The following is a 22,919-nucleotide window of genomic DNA, read 5'->3' on the forward strand; positions in this document are numbered from 1 at the left end:
GACCCGCAGGACCATGAAGAGAGAGAGAAACTTCAGGCTCTGGAAACTGGACGAGATGATGTCATGAGTGAGAAAACTGCAGCTATCGGGTAAGTCGATCACTTTTACAGAATGATGACACATGTAGGACATGTTGGTGTCAAAGGCAGCGCTGGTTACATCACGGTACGAATGTTATGGTTAATTTGACATATGTAACTTTCAGAAAATAGCTGCGCAGCAATGCTTACAATTACTCAAGAGCAATACAATAATATTTGTAATACAGTAAAACCACAAAACAAAGAGGAAGTAAGAATGAGTCAAGAATAACAAAGTAGTGTAATAATTTAAGAAAACAGTAAAATGCAGTAGTAGAATCAAAATATATATAGTAAATAAACAAATGCCGAGAAATAAAAGTCATTCGTAAAAATGACCTGGTAACATTTTTAAAGCTTTGGGGATTTTTTTTTTTTTTTTTTTTGTCAATAAAACCCTTAACTACAAAAGTAATATCATAATTTTGTGGTTTAGTGTTTGGAACATCAAAAGAAAAATGAATGTGTGACCTAAGAGCAGACGTGGTGGGGCTAAAAACATTAATAATGTAAAGACACAAACAAAAAACCCAAACCAGAACCTGGTGATCGTTGTGAATACAACAGAATAAGGTCATCGTGGGCGTTGCATGTTCTGATTTAGTAGTTTCAAGAGTCAGTCATGCAGTAGCTGTGTACACTGAGGCAGCGGTCAAAAGGCATGTTTCGCTTTTCAATGTGTTCTTTGGTTGGAAGTGGCAAGATGAGGACAAAGTCTGAACAGTCTGCACCAGTCGGAAACTGGGAATAACACAAGTTGCAAGAACTCCCCAGCCAAGCTTGTAAGGAAAGACTGACATGACTTCTTCAGAGAGGAATTCTCTTCATTCTTGTAGAACATATACAATCCTTTCAATACTTTCAGGCCCTTAGAAGGGAAAATATTTCATAATAAAAATGAAACAAAACTGCAGCATACCTTTAAAAAAAAACTGAAATGGCTTCACTGATGTGGACTGAGAACCTCCTGCTGGATAAACTGGACAAAAGCAGCTATAGAGAATCGCCTGTTATGCCTACGTGCTGTTCAAGGTTTGCCAAATCTTTGAGGATTTTATGTGCATTGCCTCTTTATTAGGGAGAAAAAAACAATCAGAAATCTGCCTAGCTGTCAGTGTCCCCGTTGGCTCCTCCATCATTTTATGCTTCCTGGGCATCATTTCTTCCTCTCTTGCCCTTTGAAAAGCCCCCATCGATTTAATGTGACGGACAGAGGAGATGAGAGGAACCGCTCCTCTGACAGCTGTAACACTCTGCTTCCAATTGACCCGGTCCCCTGCTCCCACAGTTAGTCCTGGTTATGGACAGCAGGGGCCATAAATCTCCTATAGTCTGGGTCAAAGGCAAGCAGTGGGCAGGAGGACACAGACCTCTGACCCCTTTGGGCACCGCCGAACGAAGGGCAAAAAGGAAAGATGTGCTGACGCAACACATGGGAAGGCTTCTTTGAGACCTCACGGATTAGCAGACCACAAAAAGAAAAACTTCAGTGTATGCAAAAGGATAATTGTTTTATAATTAGACATAATTTTAAATACCTGAAAGTCCTAGTAAATGAAAGAAGGTCCTGGGCGTCACATCAGGGTAAATTATACCTAGCTTAAATGCATAGAGTCAAGGCAGGCCAGAGGTTTCAGTGAACTTTGTGATTCTGGAGGCAACACGCTTCGACTTAGGCATGAATTATATACGCATCAGTGTTTGCCCTCCATAGCCTTAACAATAAAATGTTAGTTTAGTCAAGCAAACACACAAAAAGGGATGGGACAATGGAACTTTATATAATATTCTGGATATTTCCAGCACACAAACACAAAGATTTGTTTCTCAAATAACTTTGCTTTCAAACATATGTCTCAGTGTACGTCACCCAAAAACAGACGTACAACACATCCAGATTATCCTGAGAGCTTATGTGACATTTCCCTTTCCATTATGTCAATCATCCATGTGACTTTTTTTTATTTTCTTCACTATTAACTCTTCAGTTAATAGAGCTGGGAAATGTATCCAAGAGCGCTATCTCACTATAGCAAGAAAGTTTTTCATTAAAACAAGAAAACTCTTGTTCTAAAGAGACACTAAACTTGATAAAATACGAAAAAAATTCTCATTATAGATGCAAAACTTCATGAAACGTGAAAAGTTCATCGCTATAGACACAGACAAACTTTCTCATATTATAACAAGATACAAAACTCATTGAAACAAGAAAACGTTCTAATTTTAATGAGATGTAACGATACTCTCCTCTGACAGGCGACGACTTACGTGTCTTCTTCATTTTACCCCGTTTCTTAAAGATAACATCTAAAAAAAAATCAATGTTGTTTTCTTAGTGCTGTGTTACAATCTGTCTCATCTACAGGAAAAGATTTTTCGATTTTAATGAGAACTTCTCGAGATAACTTTTTAACGTGAAAGTTTTCTGAATTCTGGCAGTTAAACGCTTCCATACTTCAACATCTTATTTCCCACTGATAACATGAGGAACACAATGAATTAAACAAATGAACATCACTTTTCCCATCAACCCAACTTCCTATTCACTCCTCTCAAGTGGGTCTGCGTGTTCCCATCATTATCTCTTAAAGTCACGCGCTCATTGATGCTCTCTCCAAACCCACTTCCGTCTTCTGCAGGCAAGGTCAGACCCCAACGCTTCCGACAACGCTATTTGTATTCATCACGTCTCCTTTCGCACCAAACAAGCAAACTACGGGCCGGCGAGCAGCAGACGCGGCGCGGTGTCATCACTCTCCTCAGGTGCTCTTCGCATGGCCCCCGCCGTTCATTCCTTCCCCGACGCCTGATTGCGAGCATATCATGGCGCCGTTGGTATTCTGAACCCGGCCTGTCCGGCTTGATGAGATTTCCCTGCGAACGCGGGCCGCTTTCTTTTCTCAACAGGAGACCGGGAATGTCGGTTGCTCTCATCATCACACTTTTGAGTGTTTTGTTGTCAGTGTGAAGGCTGGATGGGGGGCATGGGGATGAATTTCAAAAACAAACATGACAATCAGGGAAGAGCGCAAGGAGCGTTTTACTCTCGGGCGCTTTCTGCCTCGAGGTGTTCAGGAATGCGGCTGACGCGGAGCAAACAGAAAGGAAAGGAGGAGGAGGAGGAGGTGGAAGAGGGCAGCGAGACAGATGGAGGGGTGGAGGGAGGAAGTGAGAAAATGAAGGAGAGGATGAGAGGTTTGGCCGAGGGAGATGTGAGTTAAGGCGGTTCATTGTGTTCAGACTTCATGCTGGAGGTGCAAGGACGATATCTCCTTCAGAACAGTAAACACACCGCGACGCCGCGTGCGCTCAGCCCGTAACAGCTCGCGTTACTTTATTGCTACCCGCATTGTCAATACTGTCGACTATTAGAATCATAATTCACATTTTAAAAAGAAAAAAAAAAGTCATGACAATCTTGAAAAAAAAAATCACGTTTGTTCACTTTATCAAGAGCTTAAGTTAAATTAAAAAGAGACAAAACATTATTTTTCATTAAAATTAAAAACAGCTGCGAAAGAATAGAGATGTCTTCACAGTGCTTTACGCCAAATATCCAACGCATTCATGAGTTGTGGGAGAGCACAGTTTCATCATGTTGAATATTTGGTTCGACCCCAGTTCCTTCTGTGTTCCATGAAAATAAATCACTTTTTTTTCCTCTGGAACTGGAAAAATATATCCAGGGAGCGATTTCCTTTCTTTTTACCCAGCAGGAAAAGAGCTTTTTCTCAAGTGACCGGAGGACACCAGCTGGTGGAAGGATACAGGATGCAGTGGACAGTTTTAAACCTGCAGAAAACAGAGTAAAGAGTCACGTTAAAGCCGGCAGGTCTTGAAATATTAGTCCGCAGAACGGCTTGACTTGTGATTCAGACCTGTGAGGATGGTGTTGCAGTAATCAGTGTAACTACAGATTAATTCATGGATGACTTTCTCAACATCTTGCTGGGACGTTGGTGCTAAAAATGTTATTCAGGTGATGGAAGGCCAGCTTTGTAATTGTCCTTATGTGTCCCTGCATGTTAAAACCCAGATATCAGGTCTGATCAATATAGTTTCAGCAGTATTAGCTGTACCTGGGTGCTGACTCTTCATTACACATCCTTTGTTAAAAAAAAAATTAGCTTATTTTTAGTTTTATTCAACTGAAGAAATTTATGACACCCATTTGTTCTATGCTGACACCCATATGTAATGTAGAGTTGTGTGTCATCTGCATAGTTATAGTAATTATCTTGTTTGCTATTATGACCTGAGCAACAAGGAGCATGTAGGGTGATAAATAGGGATGCCCCAGGATAGAACCATGGGGAACCCCACATGTGATTTTTGTCAACGCTGATGAAAAATTACTTATTGACACAACTGTGTGTGATGCTGTGAGAGCTCTGGGGGAGCCAGCTGCACATCGTCCAAAAGAAAAACAAAAAACAAAAAACAATCCATCATCCGCCTCCTGCTTACGGTCGTCTTCTGCTGCGTTTTTTTCAGCAGTCACATCGGGCTGTCGATCACGTGACTCGTGTGGTGCCGGAAAAGTGTTTCTGTCACAGTCTCGCTAAATAAATCTATTGTTGAAACGGCCAAAAAAAACCTCATCTTAGTGCAAAAACGTCTTACAGAAAAACACAAGAATTGTTGTGCTTCCATTAATCAAATGTATTTTCATAATTTGAGTTTGGGCAATGAAAACATAAGCTGAGCTGAGATCCATTAATTCCAGTAATGTGGTTCTTCCGCAGTGGGAACCTTAACTCTAGTTCTCTTCATGATCATCAAATATCTTCTGCAAAAATGCTTGTTTCATTCCCTGTGACTTTATCCTGCCCTCTAAAAGCAGCAAAGGATTTTTCTTCACCTTAAGGCTAGCATTTTCCCAGTATCCCCAAATTTTGTTTTTTAAAATTTGATTTACTTCAAATAACATGCCAGATATCAGGAAAGTACAAGCACAGCTCTAGGTGATGTTTTTCTGTTTGTTTGTGTTTTTGTAACGACTTGAGCGGTTTCAACATTCGCAAACACGAGCCGTAGGAAGTTCCACCGTTCACAGAAATGGCCTGAGTCTCTCTCACACGTTGCTAGTCTACTGTGTGCCCACCAAGACCACACAGCTGCTGGCAGCAGTGGAATTCAAAGACACTGAATATGTTCATTTAGACTGTGGAACACATTCCCATTTACAAATGAATGGAAGGAGAGACTAACCTGGAGGGGTCCTCCTCCTTAGAAAAGCTTCCCCTCACCTCGATGCTGTTCATCTTATTCTCAAACATCCCATAACTCAAGGTTACCTGCACAGAACAAGTGCAAAAACGCACAGCAATAAGAGAAGGAGCAACCGAGTCTGTTTCTGCACGTTCGGCGGGGATTGCGTGTCGCCGTACCTGCTGCGGGAGGCTTCTTTGATTTATTAGAAGCAGGTTTTCCAAATGCGAGTGGAACAAAGGACAGTGGACCATAGCGACGCCCAGCATCTTCTCGACGATGAAGCCCACGGTGCAGTCGTCCGGGAGTCGGATTCTGGCCGATGTCCGCTCGAAGTGCGGGCCGCTGGAAGAGATTGCGTTTTTAGAGGACTTTGAATTTTGCTCTTTCAGGTGAAAACTTTCTCCCCGAAAAGTCCAACTTTTACTGTAGAGGGGCATTTCAGGTGAATTTGCATTTTGTGGTCCATTAACTATTCATTACTTGTATTTTAGTGCTGACCTTTTTTTTTTTCTTTCCCACAGTACTTAGTATTTTTGGACTGATTCCTCCAACACGTAGCCCTGGGCAGCCATTAGTCTCACCTCTTTGAATGCAGAATAAATACAGTCTTGCAGACAGCATAGATTTACAATGGACCCCTTTTTTATGCCTTATGCTGTTTAATACAGCATGAGTATTAAAATTAATTATTTGTTAATTTTCTTAAAATAAAAATCAAGCTGCAGGTTAACACAGCTGAAAGCAGTTGCTTTCCTTTCGCGTTTGCAGGAGCGTACATGATGAGACATTATTTGCTTTTCATTCATATTTTCTTTTAATATGAATAAAGATGAAAAATGGAAGTCTTCGGGTCTTTTTTCTAAACAGTTGATTTTCTATTAATTAATTGTCCCCATTGCTTGAGTCAGAATTGGACCAGATCCCATGTTGACTGTGATTGATCCTCAATGTTTTCTGCATAGACCGAAGCAAATGACAGAAAAAAATAGTTGTGAAACTGCATAAAATAGTCCTGTTTAATTATGTTAGCATTGAATGTGATAGCTGTGGCTACAGTAATTTTGTGTGTTTTTTCAACCACTTGTATAAGCCATATTGACAAACAGTTACCAAGTTTGATAGATGACATGTCATGTTTCAACCTGCCTTCAATACCTTTCAGCCCTGGCAGCAGCAATAGCTTAGCTGCCTGTGTTCACACTCATGGATGACAGTAGTCTATGAAGTACATTCATAAACACACACACACACACACGTTTTTTTTATATATTTATCTGTACCTGGCCCAAGGAGACATCTTTTCTGCCAGCCTTCGACTCAGACAGAACCCGGCGCCTCCCGTAGCGAACCAGAACCGTACGTTCACCTGACAGACAGCACATGAACGCACGATCAATTCAAATACAGAGAAAATGTACAAATATCTCTTTTTTTATTATTTTACTGTAAAAAGTGCTTAAAAATAAATGTCTGGGTATTTCATTTTTAAACATTAAAAAGGAGGCTCAAACCAGCACAGTCATCTAATATGTGACACATACATTCAATACATGCTGACAGATGATTATATTGTGAATACGGCCAGATTCTGTTGTCTCTTTCATGTCACATCTGAAAATGGAAAAAAATACAAAGGTTTGTCTTCAAATAACCCCTTAACCACTCGTCATATTCATAAGAAATTATACAGATTGGAAAAGGAGCCCTGGCTCAACTTCATCAATTAGGACTATGTTAAAACTGTTAAGTAAATTTGTGCTCTCTCTCTCACACATTAGAGCAGTGGTACATCAGAAAATGTACGTCTGTCTCTGTCATGCATGACAGCTTTTACCTTTTCTATTATTTGCACATTTTTCCTCCCCAAATCCAGATTACTATTAGCTCTTTCTATCCCGTTTTCTAAGGCAGGTTGTGTCATTTTATTCAATCCTGTAAAAAACAGTTTATTATTGGCATATGTAAAGCTCAACATATAGCAATATTAGGCCTGCAGATGGACATTTCTCTTCTTTAACCTCGGCATATTATTTTTGTCTTTATTTTTTAATCATAGCTTTAAACTTTCAAACAACAAAATCCAAGTAACCATTTGGACTAAAGCTTTTTGGATTTTGCAGAATATTAGCAAACAATGTAATTGCATTCACTTCAAGGTCATTACATTTAAATTGACCCATCCATTGGCTGTAGGGTGATGGGACCGAATCGATGGATGGAACCAGGTTTGGTTTTTTTTCCACAGATTATCTTTCTCTCATTATACTGTTACAAAATGGTTACAGTTTTGACAAATATACTGCAGCTTTCAGGAGTAAAGCTCAACTCATCATTTGAACACTTAAAAAGTACAACAAAGCTTGGCCGTCCACCAAGGCTAAACATACAGCCAGACCTAAAACGAAATGGAATTAGCTGAACATATTCATGTTCAAATGGCCTAGTCCAAGTCCATTCTGAATCCACTTGGAAATAGCTTCGCATAAGGGATCTCCAACCAGTCTTCCCGAGCTTGTTCTGTTGTAAAACCTTCGGTCTCTCCATGTGCAAATGTGGTAGAGACGTAGTGCAAAAAAAAAAAAAAATTTACAAAAAACCTGCAGCTGTAACTGCAGGGAAAAATGGTTCTGAGACCACTGACTCACAGAGACTGAATACAAATGTAAATGTTTGTATATGTAAAACTCCAGACTTTTACATATACTGTACAAACATTTGAAGCTTGCGTATCTTTTTCCTTCAGTTATGAAGGACTCTGAGTTTGTCTTTTACTGCAAATCCTAATAAAGTTCATTAAAGTTTCAGATTGTTACTAGCCAAAATGTAAACTTTAAGGAGTATTAGTGCTACTGCTGGCACCGTATACATTCAGAAATGCAATACTTTCTGTGAATTACTTTTATTGAATTTTAAACTGCTTACACCATTCCTTCACTATTTCATCCTAGCCCCTATTTTAATTTGGTTGTTTCTTTATTTTTCTCTGCTTTCATTCTTTTCCCCCCACCCCTCCATTCCTTCTTTCATCCCCCCGCTGCTTCTTAATAGTGCCAGGAAATCGAAAAGAGACGTACAGCTAGATACCAAAAAAAAAAGACAGAGAGAGAGAAGGGAGGGGTAAAGGGAGAGGAGCCTGACATTTGTCTTTATTTTCTCCTCCAGAGAATGAGCGAGCTAAAGAAGGAAGGAAAGAGAGGGAGCAGGAGAGTAACAGGAAGCAAGGACTAATAAAGATCTGTTTTCAATACAAATGGATGCAATCAGAGTAGAGAATGTGGCACCAAAGAGATGAAGAGAGCAATTTCAAGATATGAACAAGAGATTGAAAAGTGCAGAGAGCTTACTGAAATCATGATGCACTTAAATGCAACATAGGCATTAATTCTGTTGGCTTGTGGATGAATTTGCGCACACAAACACACACGCTCTCACTCGCGCACACACACACTCAGAATAGATCTGTGCTCATTACGATCCTGACACCCAGCACCTGTTGTGTATTTAAAGAGACCGTCTTTTGTGTGCAGCGCTGCTTTTGTGTGCATTGAAATCAGACACTAATCACTCAAAAAGGCTCACCAGGTGAGCCGATGCCACAAACACAAATTATTTGCATTCCTCTTCTCTGGTGCCCAGTGGCTTAACTCATGGACTTTCAATGACTGCCATAAATGTTTAATATTTTAAAGAAATTGCGTACGCTGACTAAAGTTAATAAAAACATTGGCAGAACTTTTCAGGCTAGTGCGCCGACAGAAAGAAAAGCGCCACACATTTAACTGTTGAAATATTTTTATTTTACTTTTAATGAAATGCTTACTGGTAATATGCACAACAACTCAATATAAATTCTTTTTCCAAACGGTGCCTGTAACATGGCTGCTCGAAAAGAAAAGTCAGTGATGGAGGTCTTCACACTAAAACCACAAAAGTCGTCTTTTTCTGCCTCAGAGTTACTTTGGGAGACATTTTGTCGGTCACCTTCCTTTCTTCTTGATGTATTAATATAACGTGGCAAAGATATTAAAGTTTTAAGGCTGAAATTCAATACGTAAAAAAAAAAAAGTGAAGACCACAGTAAATAGTCGGCATACCGTTTTATTTCCGTCTAGCAGTTGGTGAGCAGTGATGGGTTTGTCCAGACTCGGCTTGCCCACATAGATGTCGCCCTCCTGTGGGAACGTTGAGAGCAGAGAGAGGAGACCTTCGGGGTTCACATAGTTATCGTCGTCTACGTGGCAAAACCACCTGAAGAAAAGCAGAACGAGGGGGGAGAAAAAAACAAAAACAAACTTACACCTATTTGAATATTTGCAGCGAGACACACTGAAGCTCTCAAAAGTGCTTTTTCACTATGTTGGCTCATTCTTGCAGCACTACCAAGAAGACAATGTGCAACAACTAAACCAAGTAATGACTGAAGTCAACAGTGAAACTTTATTGTACATTTTTTGTTATTGCTTTGCATTTATTGTTTCAAGCTGAAACTGACATTCTGTGAACACTATGGAACAGTTGATTTGTATCTCAGAGATCCTTGAGCATTAGAAAAGTTTCTGTCTTGAGAATGTCATTGGAGCAGTTTGTCTCCTATTCATCTTGAGGAAAAACAGAACATAAGCATTATTATCCATCTCCAGTTAGTGTCCCAATTATTCCTCTGTGATTGCTTTTTTATTAGTGAACCATGTGGTCCTCAGCAGACTATAGCACTGTATAAGCAAACAGAAAACTCATACCCAACCACATTAAAGGTTATTTTGCACAAAATATATATGTACATAATTTTATCTAACTCCATTTAATCAAGAGGCGTGGCTATAAATGTTGGTAACACTTTATTTGACAGGTTGTGAATAAGACTGTCATGACACCGTCATAAACATGACATAACACCTGTCATGAACACAAGCAAGCCTTCATGAACATTTATGACTGTTGTCATAAAGTGTCATTCGGTAAATCATGACACTTTTCATACAAAATTGACATTATTCAAAATGTTTTTGTTATGAGAACTTGTCATCAACCAAGAAATCATGTTCTCACATAAATTTTTCATAAAAGTATTACTGATTAAACTTTAAAAATGATGTAGCTTTATGTCATTAAAGCTAAAGTTGTTGTGTTATGTCATGTTTATGAAGGTGTCTTATTCACAACTCGTCAAATAAAGCGTTAGCTAAATCTCAAAATCTCTGCTTTAATCTATTTTGGGACTGTTATTATTATACATATTTTCATCAGCTTGTTGTAGTTTGAAGAGATAAAACTTTCCTGTTTAATTCAGACATCAACACTAGTTCCGTTGAAGTTAAATTTTGATATCACTGTGCCAATTAGACACGTACATGTTCATCATGGAGTTGAATGTCATGTAATTTTGGGGGTCTTAATGGGATTAATCATAATGCTGCAAAGAAGTTGACTGATTTTAAAGAACAGTAATTGGGTACACAAGTTTCCAAAGCCTAATCCAACCAAGGTCGAGAATGTGTCCTTGAATATAATAATATTTGGTTAAATGTCCTCATTTTAGTAACATTCACACACAGGCCATGTGTGGATTTTTTTAAACCATCAAGAACATTCTTCAAAAATTCTGGCTGCATATTAAATGTGTTACAAAATTTAAAATTAACTCTTTTTTTCTCATTAAAAAGTCCTGATCTGGAACCTTTGTATTCATTTGTCTCTGGTATAACCGTAAAGTTGACGCACAAGCAGCGGACAACAAAATTAACCCTCTGTGAGCCAAGAGAAGCGTTTAATTTTTGCTTCAAAGTATAATCTGATGGGACGCCGGAAAAGACTGCGGTTGTGTGCAAGTTGTGCTTAGAGAAGTTAGCTTATCACCGGAGATACCATCACAATGCTAAACATGTAGCAGCGAACACAAATGTCTCCAATGTCAGCATCCACATTTCAAAAGAAGTATTTTTTTTCAAAGGCGTTCCATAAAAAATGAATATAAAAACACTTTGCACCACCAGTTTGATGGTTGAAGAACCTAAATAACAGATTAAAAACAATAAATACCTTTGTTGTTGAGCTCATACATCTACTTTTTCAATAGTTTAGTATCTAAAAGAGTTTCTGAATTGAAAGTGTTGCTTATTTGGTTGATGCATGGTTTTCAATTAAAATGTGAACAACTGCAAATAATTAATTACAGACCTTGCAATTAACGCCATTAAAGATTTTAATCGAGTCTCCTCCGCTAGTTCAAACACATAATTACAAACCTAAAACAAATGTAATATTGAAAATGAGTGTATGTAAATATCTAAGCGCCACTATATTTACACATAAAAGTAGATTTTATGAAAATCCTAACTCCATTTCAGAAAGAGTCAACCTCCATCTCCTCTAATGATAACACAGGAAAGACGTTTTGACTTTAGTTTTATTCCATCTTGCTAAAAATGGTGATAAATTGTTGAACTTTAGCAGCATTTCTTCTCCATGTCATTCCTTTAACAGAATGAGGGGAGGCCCGACTACAAAAAGTAGAAGAACCCATTTTTATTTAATGATGCATAGATGTACAAGTGGAGCTCATAACACGTTCCTCCCTCCAAGTGTTGGTAAATGAGTTTGGACCGTCACAAAAGCTCTGGAAGGACATAGGATTTTTATTTTTTATTTGCAGAGCAGCTCTCGCTACAAAGCTATTTTTGTTCCGGGTTTCCCTTTCTCATCCAAGCATAATTTTTCCGCTATATTAAACCCAGCAATGAAGCAGCTTGATGTACTTCTCCCATCCCAATTAGTGGACATAATGGCAGAGCCCCCCTTTTTTTTCCAGACCAAAATCACGTCATCCACAACATCAGAGTCCAAGTAACAAATCTGTTGGTTCCAAATGAAAATCGTGTCTTTTTTTCCTCCCCCCGCTGCTGTGCTAGCGGCCAACAAGGGCCGTATTCCAAACCAAACAGCTTTAGTCTCCACTTCCACTGGACTTCAATGAAACCGGTGGATGTTTATTGCGTTTGGGTTAGAACCGGGCAGGCGGAGAAAAAAAACCCCCAACAAACAAATCCTTCATTTTTTTCTACCATCGTTATAACGAGAGTTCGTCAGGGCCTTGGTCACATAAGCAACCACAAGCTGTTGAATTTACTATATTTTCCACAAATAAAAAATATATCTCACATTGCCCGTATACTGTTCAGGAGTGTTTATCTGTATGCGCTATCCAATGCAAATTTAGGCTGGCAACGAGCAAAATACTGGCGTGTCGCCGAAGATATTCAAATTCTCATCCGGCAGCAGGATTTTATTATTCTAATGTTGAGCTGTTTTGAGTGAACATAATGAAAAATAAGGCTCTTGAAGCGAATAAAAAAGTGTATGGTATGAGTTAAGACATTATTATGTAAGAGCTACATTATGAGTATAAGAACAAAAATCAGCAGGGCTATGGAGGACCAAATACATGAAAAAAAATATTTGCTTCTATAGAGAGGTCTTTTGTTTTTGTCAAGGAAAAGAAATACTATCCAAAGCAACAAGGTTCTAAGTGAAAACATAGTAGCCCCAAATTTCACAATTAATCACCAGCCACACACACACACAAGACTGTTGAATCAGGAAGTAACATAAATAGAATCTGCATAACAATTAAGATAACAAAAACATCATTACTCAACATAAAAAGTTCAAGAACAGAAGATAATGACATTTATGGGCCTAACAATTTATTCAGTCATTCCTATAGTTCTGGGGCTTCAGCACTCTCACCTTTAACTGAGCTGTGAGCAGTCTGTGGTCTGCAGGGCGTCTTACCTCTTGTTTGAGGCCATGAAGCCGTCGTACTCGACGGACATCTTGCAGGACAGAGCCTGCTGGCTGTGATCTGATTGGCACCCCGTTACCACCATGTTATAACCTGGACAGCGAGAGGAAGAAATCATTATTTTTAAAAAAGCAACGAGAGGAAAGCTGTAAAAAAGGAGAGTTCAAAAGGAGAAAAGTGGAAATAAAAATAATGCGATTACCTGAACAGAGAATAAGAAATTAGATGAAGAAACAAAGAAACGTGTGTTTGGCACAAGCGCCTCGGACAAAATGCGACCCCACATTCAGTCTTCAGCTTTTTCATAAAACCTCTCCACATGATTTTGAGGCCCCAGCGGCAGTGATCTGCTTCCATTTACTCGCAGTCAGCCGCTGATTTAGGGTGATGAGGTCTGGCCTGGCACTTTGTTTTTAAATTGACCATCCATTAGCTGTCATATCAGCTGGCGAAATAGACTAGAAATGAGAAGCTGGCTGCAGACGAGGAGCCTGTTTCGAGCATTACAGTGGATGTCAAGCGGTAAATCTCTGTCGGCGTCATCGCGAGCAGCAAATGTGCAAGAGTGGACCGCAAGGTTGTAGGTTGTGAGGGGCACGCTGTGTACATGCAGGTGGATGTCCTTCAAATTCGGACTGGCGCGCCTCTCTGTGCCTGTCATGCTGAAGGACGTAAATGTCTGCTCATTCTGTTAGTGTGGGAATGATTAATGTGGGAAAAACACTGAAACAAAATAAGCAGATATGATAGGTAGGCAGATGAAACGTATATAAAAGGAACAAAGAATAAAACTCAACTCAGACTTCCATATCATCTCTTTACTTTTAGGGTATATATCTGAGATGCAGGGCTCTCTGTGTTTACATGGCGAGCTCTTAGCCACTTTGGGGTTTGCAACCTGCGGCTGCATGTGGCTCTTTGGTCCCTCCACTGCAGCTCTTAGAAATTTAGAAAGGAAATGTTTTTGATCATGGGCGCAGAGAAAAATGGTAATTTTAGGAGTTTTTCCATAAGTTCTTATGCAAAGCATCCATGGAGACTTTTAACGTAACTAGCTTCTGATATACTACACATCATTCTTCATTTTCCATATTTATGCAAAAGGCTCGCCTCATTCTACAAAATTGTTTATTTTCTCTTGTAATAGAAGAGACGTTTTGTTCTAAAATCTGAAAACAAAAATCAATCTTCCTTTAATTTTGACAGCTTTCCTAAAACATTTTATGTAGTACGTGTTTAGCAAATCATTTTTGCAGCTCCAGGCAAGTTTTGTCTTGCAGAGGCGGCTCTTTGAATGGAAAAGTCTGCTGAGCCCTGATCTAGAGAGACTCAATATATACAGTAACTTGTGAATGTATTTATCAATCTTGCATTCCAAATTGTACGTCTTTCAATGGGATTGTCATAGAGCAACACAAAATAATCCATAATCGCAAATTGGAAGGAAAGAATACTGCAAAATATTTGCATTAATTTGCATTCAGCCCCTTTACCATAACTCCTCCAAATAAAACCCAGTCCATATTCAGTATCCACCTTGTAAGTGAATAATCAGAGAAACAATTAGTATCAAGAGCTGCAGAGATACAAACCTCAGCTTCTATTGGCAGGACTATTAACGTCCTTATACATAGGAGACAAAACCAAACTTTCACAGAACAAAACCAGACCTTCCAGCACCAAGGTATGGTCCAAGACCAGACCTTTCAAGTCCAATGCCAAGGCAAATTGTTTAGAGTTCAACTAATTTTTTTAGCACCACAAAATGCAAAAATAAATTGAAAAAGGATTCATTATTCAAGCAAACAATTTTTTGGTACCAAGTTAATAATTGCTATCATAAACTAATAAGTTATCAATTGCAGCCACATACTGACACATGACCTCTAAACTTCATCAACTTACATTGTCCAGGAGGTGAATGATAAATTTGGAAAACCAGTGAGAGAGTAATAAAGTTTTGCTACGTCTAACATGGAGTCAAGACCAGCGCTTGACTCCCTGGACCTCACAGTCCAAGGTATGCAGTGGCCCAGTCAAAGTCCAGATCTATATTCAGTTGAGAATCTGTTGACTTACCCTTTGAACTTAATTCTTCATCCTCTTTGTCTGTGAAAATGAATGTCTAAAAAAAGAACAAAACACAAACACATTCCTTTAATTACCACTAGTTATTCTTTGTTTTCTTCCACCACATATTCTAATTAGGGGACAATTATCAAAACTGTTCCATTTCAAGATATGTTACCCGTTTACATGAAGCCAATTTGGTGAAATATTAATATTGTTCCCCAACTTCGGGTTGAGTAATGAACAGCACAACAACACATATGCAGAAGCACACACAGTCGAAGAGGCTCTCTGAAGCATCACTTGGTTGAATCAGTCTCATGTTTACCAGCTAATAAACTGTAAATCACATATTGAGATTCCTCCTTATTTCCCTAGTTTGCACCCAACCAGGCAGACAGACGGCTCCAGAAATCAAACTGCAGTGCAATACTGCCATCTGGTGGTGCAAAACCCGGAAAGGAAGACATTTCCTACAAGTGGATTTCATCACCAGGGTCATTTTTGTAAATACTAAATACCATTGTGTTTTTATCAGTAATTAAGTTTAAGACAAGTCGGTGTTGTACACTGCACAAAAGAAACATCCAAGATTTTTTTATGTTTACACGGTTTAGTTTTGTTTACTTTTTGTGTAAAACACTGTACAAATTATATTTTTACCTGATTTTTGAAAAAAAAATATTACAATAGGAAACTGAGAAGCTTGTCATGTGATATTTATACAACTACTTAATAACAAAACGCAATTGTCTTGATTTATCAGATTTCCTAGACATGTATAAGGTTCATCATTATAGTTTTTTTTGTCGTTCTTTTGGTTTTTTGTTTGTTTGTTTTTTTTTTACAAAACTCAAAACTGATCCACCGTGAAAGGAAAGAGCGGAAACTTTCAGGTGTGCAGAAACTGATGAGGCTTGCTCCGAGGGTTTGGGGAAATGACTCCATTTGCAGAGTTCATCAAGCTGAACCGTTTGGTGCGTTCGTCTGTCTCTGCCAGCGGGGCAATAAATAACCTCAGAGTGAGACAAATCACCTGTTAGATAAGAGAGAAACAAACACTGACTAATGTTTTATTCAAAGGGCCTTAATTAATGTTTTGGCTCCAGTAGAAGCAGCTTAAATATTCAGTTCCAGATTTGTTGAAGAAGGTTGTGCCCAGTGTCAAAGGATGTTGATGAAAAAATTAGGATGAAGTAACAATCAAATATTATTAGTACTTGATAAAACATTACAAATATTTAAACCAAAAGTTTTGATCAGGAATGTATGATATATTGCCGCTAATATTTTAACTGGCTGATATGTGTAATTTTTTAGCATATCAGTATCGATCCAATGAATAAAACTTGGCCGATATGACCAACCAATATTTATTTTTATCTTGTTGCCGTCTGTTTCTGGTCTTTTTTCACTCCAAACGTGTCAAAACAGTGGTGAAATATATATTTATATATTTTGATGGACGGACAGACACACAGATAGATCTGAAAATATCGTCTACAACAGCAATATTGATATTGGATATCGTTATCGGCCCAAATTTTTATATTGATGCATCCCAGGTTTTGACACCTGTAATCTTCCGCTAAAGCAACAAGATGACAGAAATAACATCAGTATATTGATGAAAGTGGAAAGAAGACCAAAGATATACTATTTTAATTAAGAAATACATTCCCAGTAAGAAATATAAAACTTAAAATATCCCTAATTCATAAACTGTGTTTACGATATAAAAATGTTGTGATAGTGATAGTAAGAAAACGACAAAGTTTTTTTTTCCTATTCACATGTGGAGTTTAACTCCTTTGAACTAGCTTCAGGTAATATTTACAAAACAAACTCTCTCAAAATAGAATATGAATGTAAGTACACATGCATTAAATTTAGTTGAGGTTGCAAACTCTCTTTACATATATTTAGCTTCATCATTAGTCAAAATATTCATATTGAAATGAATAAATATGGTAAAAGCCACTATAATTAGTCTTATTTGAACAGCAGAACATGCAGGGAATATACTTATTTATTGTAGAATAACTCACTCCAGGTTTAACCAGCTGTTTGTATTGACCTTTTCACTTTGGTCTCAATCTAATGAGGAACGAAATCATTACAAATACTCTTTTATGCTTGTGTGTGTATGTGTGTGTATTTTTACTAATAGTTTAAAAGTTTTACACAGCTATGACAGGGGTCTCAAACTCCAGTCCTCGAGGGCCACCGTCCTGCAACTTTTAGTCGTGCCTCTGCTGCACCACCTGAACAGAATAATTAGGTCATTAAGACTCTGGAGATCTTATCTACACAATGAGGAGGCATTTAATCCATTTCGTTCCAGAGTTTTGTACCTGTGGCACATCAAAAAAAGTGCAGGAGTGCGGCCTTGGAGGACTGGAGTTTGAGACCCCTGATGTACGATGTTGCTTCAAGTAACTACTGTTCAGCTTAGAAAAAGTTTAATGATTCTGAACATTTAAGACTTTTCAAAGAAATGGCTAAATGGAGTCCAGACTCCCTAAAACATTTAAATTGTCTTTCAATTTAACTCTGAGGTGAAAAACGAAAACTACACATCAACTTTAGCATTTAGCATCACCAGCCACTCCTGGTAATATGTCAGGAGTGGTATGTAACCCACAGGCCATGCCGCCCTGGCATAGAGCCATATCATCCATCAATAATACCCAAAACTGACTACAATAATACACTGATTTAACAGTCTACATTTTGTACATCTTACCTTTTTGCCTATTTTTATCAGGGTAACTAAATTGGGACTGTCTTTTATATTGTGAATTAAATTCTGAATGGGTCACAAACATTCATCTTGACTAATTCCCCCACATAATACTATGCCAGATTTTTTTTAATGTTTATTTTGTCTCTCACTTTCATTAAAGAAAAATCAAAAAAAAAAATTTAAATGCCGAAGATCACATGACACCAGACCATCTACTGTGACCATGTGCCTGTTTATTACAATTTCTTGCTACTTTCAGTACAAGAGGCAAACCCTCTATTGAACACACCATTAACTGTTTTATTAAAAGCTAAAGAAACTTTCATTTTAATCCTCTTTCTTCTTCCAGGCAATGTCAGTCAGTCACTTTGTAGATTATCAGTGTAATATAATTTTAATAAAAGTGAGACTCTTCTCTGCCTCATTTGTCGTCCCAAAAGCTCTTTTCCAAACCTGATTTGATCCCTCCTTGTCACTTCTTGGTCAGTTGAGTTGAGCAAAGGAAGAGGACTAATAAGACAACTTTTCATCTTGACTAATTCCCCCACAGCTCATAAAATGTTGGCCTGCAGTGCCTTGTAAAAAGAATCAAGCACACGCCATTATTCTTGGTTTTAAAAAGAAAAATGGTGACAAGTTTCAGTGATGGCGCTACTGTCCAGTGAGACAATGACTCAAACACACGTTGATTTTAAAACCGTTCAGACACTGACACCAACATCAGCCTGATGGGTATTGTGTGTTTTCCAGACACATAGTGCCATCTTACAGCATAATCAAGTAAACATGTTGCCTTCACTTGTTCTAAAGATGCTGCATTCATGAAACATAACTTAAAAGAAATTTCACTTATAAATCTGACATCTTGAAATTGGGCCTCTGTCTCTTTAAGAAGCTCCTGCTCTTTCTGAACCTCCGCCTTCAGGAAGTCTTCAATCACTACAAAGTTCCACTATGTGTTTACAAAACATTCTGAGGAGCGTTGAACTGTTACGCCAGGTGTTTGCTAATTCCTTCTGGCTAGTCTGAAGGATCTGAATGAGGAAATAACAGTATGTCCTAATGTAAAGCTAAAAAAAAGTTAATTTTACATAATGCAAAATAAAAATATAAAATTAAGTGGAAATTTGGATGTGTTATGATCGACGATGCCGATCATTTATATACAAAACAAAATCAGGCAAAATATTAATTTTTCCAAATCAGTTTGTTTCAATAAAAAAATAAACTTGTGAAACTTTATCAAAAACTGTAGATATGTGTCTTTGTGAAATTCTTGGTTAAAACATGTTTGTTTTTCTTCCAGTGGGTAGAGCGTCCAGAATTTTTACTCAAGTAAGTGTGGAAATACTTCATAATAAAATCACTCAAGTAAAAGCAAACAGTACAGCGCAGTAAAAATACTTCCATAAGCGCATTGAAAAAAAAGTTGCTGAAGTAAATGTAAACAAGTAAACGTAACAATTTATACTACCCAACTCATAAACATTTGTATCTGTAAACAGGGAGCCTCTGTAATGATCTTTTACCCTGCTTCTTTCTGTATGACGAGGTTCATTCTGTTCTGCAATCTGTGTCTCCACTTCCTGTTCTGTGACCAGTTTCCGTTTCAGTATTGTTAACAGAGTCGCTGCGCGGCGGCTGCTTCCCCTCAGCCGAGGCAGCCTGCCTGCAGAGCTTCCTGTGTCTTTGTGTTGTGTGCGTTCCCGTGACTACATGCGGCCTGGTTTGAAAATGTAAACGGTATTTGAGAAACTGTTAACTTTTGGAGATAATCTGGGGGAGATATTACAAGGATTAAAAATTTTAAAAAATTAAAAACATTTAATCCTGTTTTTTGTTTTAAAAAAAAAAGAGGAAGTTTCTGTGTCTTGACATCTTTTTCATTCGTGATTATGACTTTTCTTCAAAGCCTCTGTTCTAACTTACATTAAAGAACAAAAAGCAGGAGCTGACACAAGGAATGTGTTCACATTTTCAGCAAAAAGGGGAAAAAAGTCAATTTAATCAAACCAGCAGACATTATATTTATTTGATAACTCTATAACTCTATTTTGACGTACATAGAAATGAGCATATGTACGTCAATTATGAAATGCATAATAAACACAGCAAATGGAGGCACTTTTGACCGAGGCTGCAGGTTTTGCAGCATTTCATGTCATTGCTATTTATTAAGCTGGAATAAAATCCATTGCTGAAATATTGTTGTTGGAGAAATTTGCCTTCAGGCCCTTTTAACATCATCAAGCTCTTCTAAATGTGTAAAAGTCTCAATGAAACCAAAAAGTCAAACTTTTAACCTGAGTCAATGTATGCAGTGAACACAAAGATACTTTAAAAAAAACAAAAAACATAACTGTTATAAATTTGAGAGTATTGCTGGAGCACTGCAAAAACACAAAATCTTACAAAGTATTCTTGGCCAAGTTTCAAGGTGATATCTCGTTATACTTGAAATAAGACAAAAATAAATTGCAAGTGGCTTTTCAGCACAATGTTTTAAGTTTGTCTTTGGTCAATAATGATGAAAAGTTTTCTAACTGAAATAATCTGCCAAGATATCTGAGGCTCATGGGGAAACTTTGAAAACATAAAAACTGAAACTTTAAAGAAAAGAGTGTTTATTTTTCTACATCTCCAAAGCAAAAAACTAAGTGGAACTTTTGATGCTCTAAAGAGCAAAATGAAAATAACTCAAGCAAAATAACTTTTGCTCTAATCTGCGTTTTATTGTTTTCATTGTCATCTTTTGATTCTTTTTTGGCATATTTAGAATGTTCATTGATTTTACCTGTACATTGTTTTAAGGGTCTTTATATAAATAAAGCAGTAGTAATAGCAAAAATTTGCAAAAAAAAAAAAAAAAAAGACAAAACAAAAAACAATAAAATCGTGTGTGTGTGTGTGGTGGATTGTTTTGGTTAAAACTTGTTTGTTCTTCATAGTTACTCACAGTCAGCCAAGTGACACTAGTGACACTTTATCATAACGTTACTCAAATAAAAGTACAGGGTAGCAAAGTTACTCCTAAAAGTACTCTTTGCCCCCCCACACCTCCTCCCCGAAAAATAAAAACAGTTGTCCAAGTAAACATAGCCCTAATGGATCGACGAAAGTTCAGTTCAGTAGAAAAAGATACATTATTGTAAAGTTAAGCTATTATATCTTCTATGTCAAAGTGTATTAATCTAATAAGGTGACAGTCATTTAAGGCGACATTATTGCCTTGTTTATCAGATCTCCTGTGAGGCGGTTGTGCTTTTTGGCTGAGAAGTGATGCGGACACTCACGTGCGCCTTGGTCCTTGAGATCCAAGTGTCCAAAAGGAGCGCGAGACGCGTCTCGTGGAACCTCGCGGTGGTTTTTACAGCCACGTAAATGTCGTCCAGTCTGAGTTTGGGCTGCGTGGCGTGGACGCGCTCAGCCGCCGACTCTCCTCCGTTATTTTCACCAAGTGTGGCCTCTCTTCCGCCGTTGATGCTGCTGCTGCTGCTGCTGCTGTTGTTGTTGTTGTCGTCATAAACCGAGCTGCGCGCGGAGGGAAGGTGCCCGGTGGAGCCACGGCGCGCGCCGACCGCGTTCGATCTGGTGAGGCTGCTGGTGCGTAACCGAAAATCCACAAAGACAACGATGAAAAACGTGAAAATCAGGACAGCCAGGCTCCGACGGGCCCATCTTTTACGCATGGTGCACCCAAAAAGTTAAATTTAAAAAAAAAAAGAAATTTTTAAAAAGTCCTCAAAGATACTAAACTATCACACACACAAAAAGAAAAATTAAAAAGAAAAAGTCCTCGAAGATATTAAACTTATAAATCCGTTTTTCTCATTTTAATCCAAACGTTTTCGGACTACACTTGTAGCGGTTCCTCTTCCATCAGTGTGTCTTCTTCCTTCTTCAGCGTCACAGTTCCTTTTATGCCCTCAACTTTTCTGACGGTTTCATGACAATCAGAGCGATTTCATAATACTGATCTTTTTTTTTTTTTTTTTGGTGTGGGGTTAATAATAATAATAAATCATTGCATAAATACAATTAATTGCAAGAGTTGAAAAAAAGCCCCTACCATGAATTACTCTGTTTTGAGTCAGAGTCCTGCTCACAGCGCCGCCTGTCACTGCGGCGTCACGTTGGATGGAAACACCTGAGAGAGGATTTCCTTTCTGTGCTTTCAAAGTAAAGCAGCAAAAGTCTTTCCTGTCTTGGTTCCAGAATGTCATTAGAGGAACGACCGTGTTTGATTAAATCTGGAAGAATGCAAAATATGACTCGCAAGTTTTTACTTAATCACAAAGTTATTATTATATGTTTGGCTCCATTTCAACACAGATTTCTGGACGATATTTCTGGATTTTTTTTATCTTGTGAGAAATTGTCCTGGCGCCAAGTCAAAAGTAATTTACGCATACTCCTTGAACTTTTTAACATGTATTCAAATAACAATGTCGAATGTATTTAATTTTCATTTGATGTGACAGACAGACATAATAAAACATAACAAACCTTCAGTGACCAACTGCTGCATCCTAAAGAAGTGTTATGGGAGAGCCTTCCTTTTTTCCTTTCTTCCTTTGCTTGCTTCCTTCCTTCCAGCAGCTGATAGAATCCAAAACCATCAGAGTTCCCAACAAACCCTGTGTTTTTTGTAGCTCACAGTCTTGTCACTTTTAGTGACTACAAACTGTTTGTAGGTTTCCTATATTGTAAATAGTCTGTTTTAATCACATTATGTACATTTTGTTTTTAAAATGCAGTTGCATATTCCTTGAATCTGAATTTTTTTTTTTTTTTTTTTTTTTTTGTTATCCTGTAACAGGTAGTATTACAGTAAATCAAAATTCACCTCAGACTGAAGGCACTCTGTTGCTGTAAATGTTCAGGATTGTCTGGACATTTCATGAACAATCACTATTTGCTCAGTCATCTGTAGAAGTTGAGGTGCAATCCCCAGAACAACGCCATTCATCTTCAACAATTAGTGAATAGATAAAGACAATTCATT

General features: G+C 38.0%; 1 protein-coding gene across 1 annotated transcript; it reads right to left on the bottom strand.

Moving 5' to 3' along the window:
* Positions 1–1,840: 1,840 nt before the first annotated feature.
* Positions 1,841–21,835, bottom strand: mfng (MFNG O-fucosylpeptide 3-beta-N-acetylglucosaminyltransferase). The gene is made up of 8 exons (XM_055056424.1): positions 21,208–21,835; positions 15,178–15,223; positions 13,089–13,191; positions 9,392–9,545; positions 6,578–6,663; positions 5,474–5,639; positions 5,295–5,380; positions 1,841–3,875 (listed from the first exon to the last, which is right to left on the bottom strand). Exons 1-8 carry the CDS (start codon positions 21,601–21,603, stop codon positions 3,815–3,817), a joined length of 1,098 nt encoding a protein of 365 aa, XP_054912399.1. The 5' UTR covers positions 21,604–21,835; the 3' UTR covers positions 1,841–3,814.
* Between the last annotated feature and the right edge of the window lie 1,084 nt (positions 21,836–22,919).

The sequence above is a fragment of the Poeciliopsis prolifica genome, unplaced genomic scaffold (genome assembly GCF_027474105.1).
Source record: "Poeciliopsis prolifica strain line A6 unplaced genomic scaffold, Auburn_PproV2 SCAFFOLD045, whole genome shotgun sequence".
In the NCBI taxonomy this organism is placed as follows: Eukaryota; Metazoa; Chordata; class Actinopteri; order Cyprinodontiformes; family Poeciliidae; genus Poeciliopsis; species Poeciliopsis prolifica.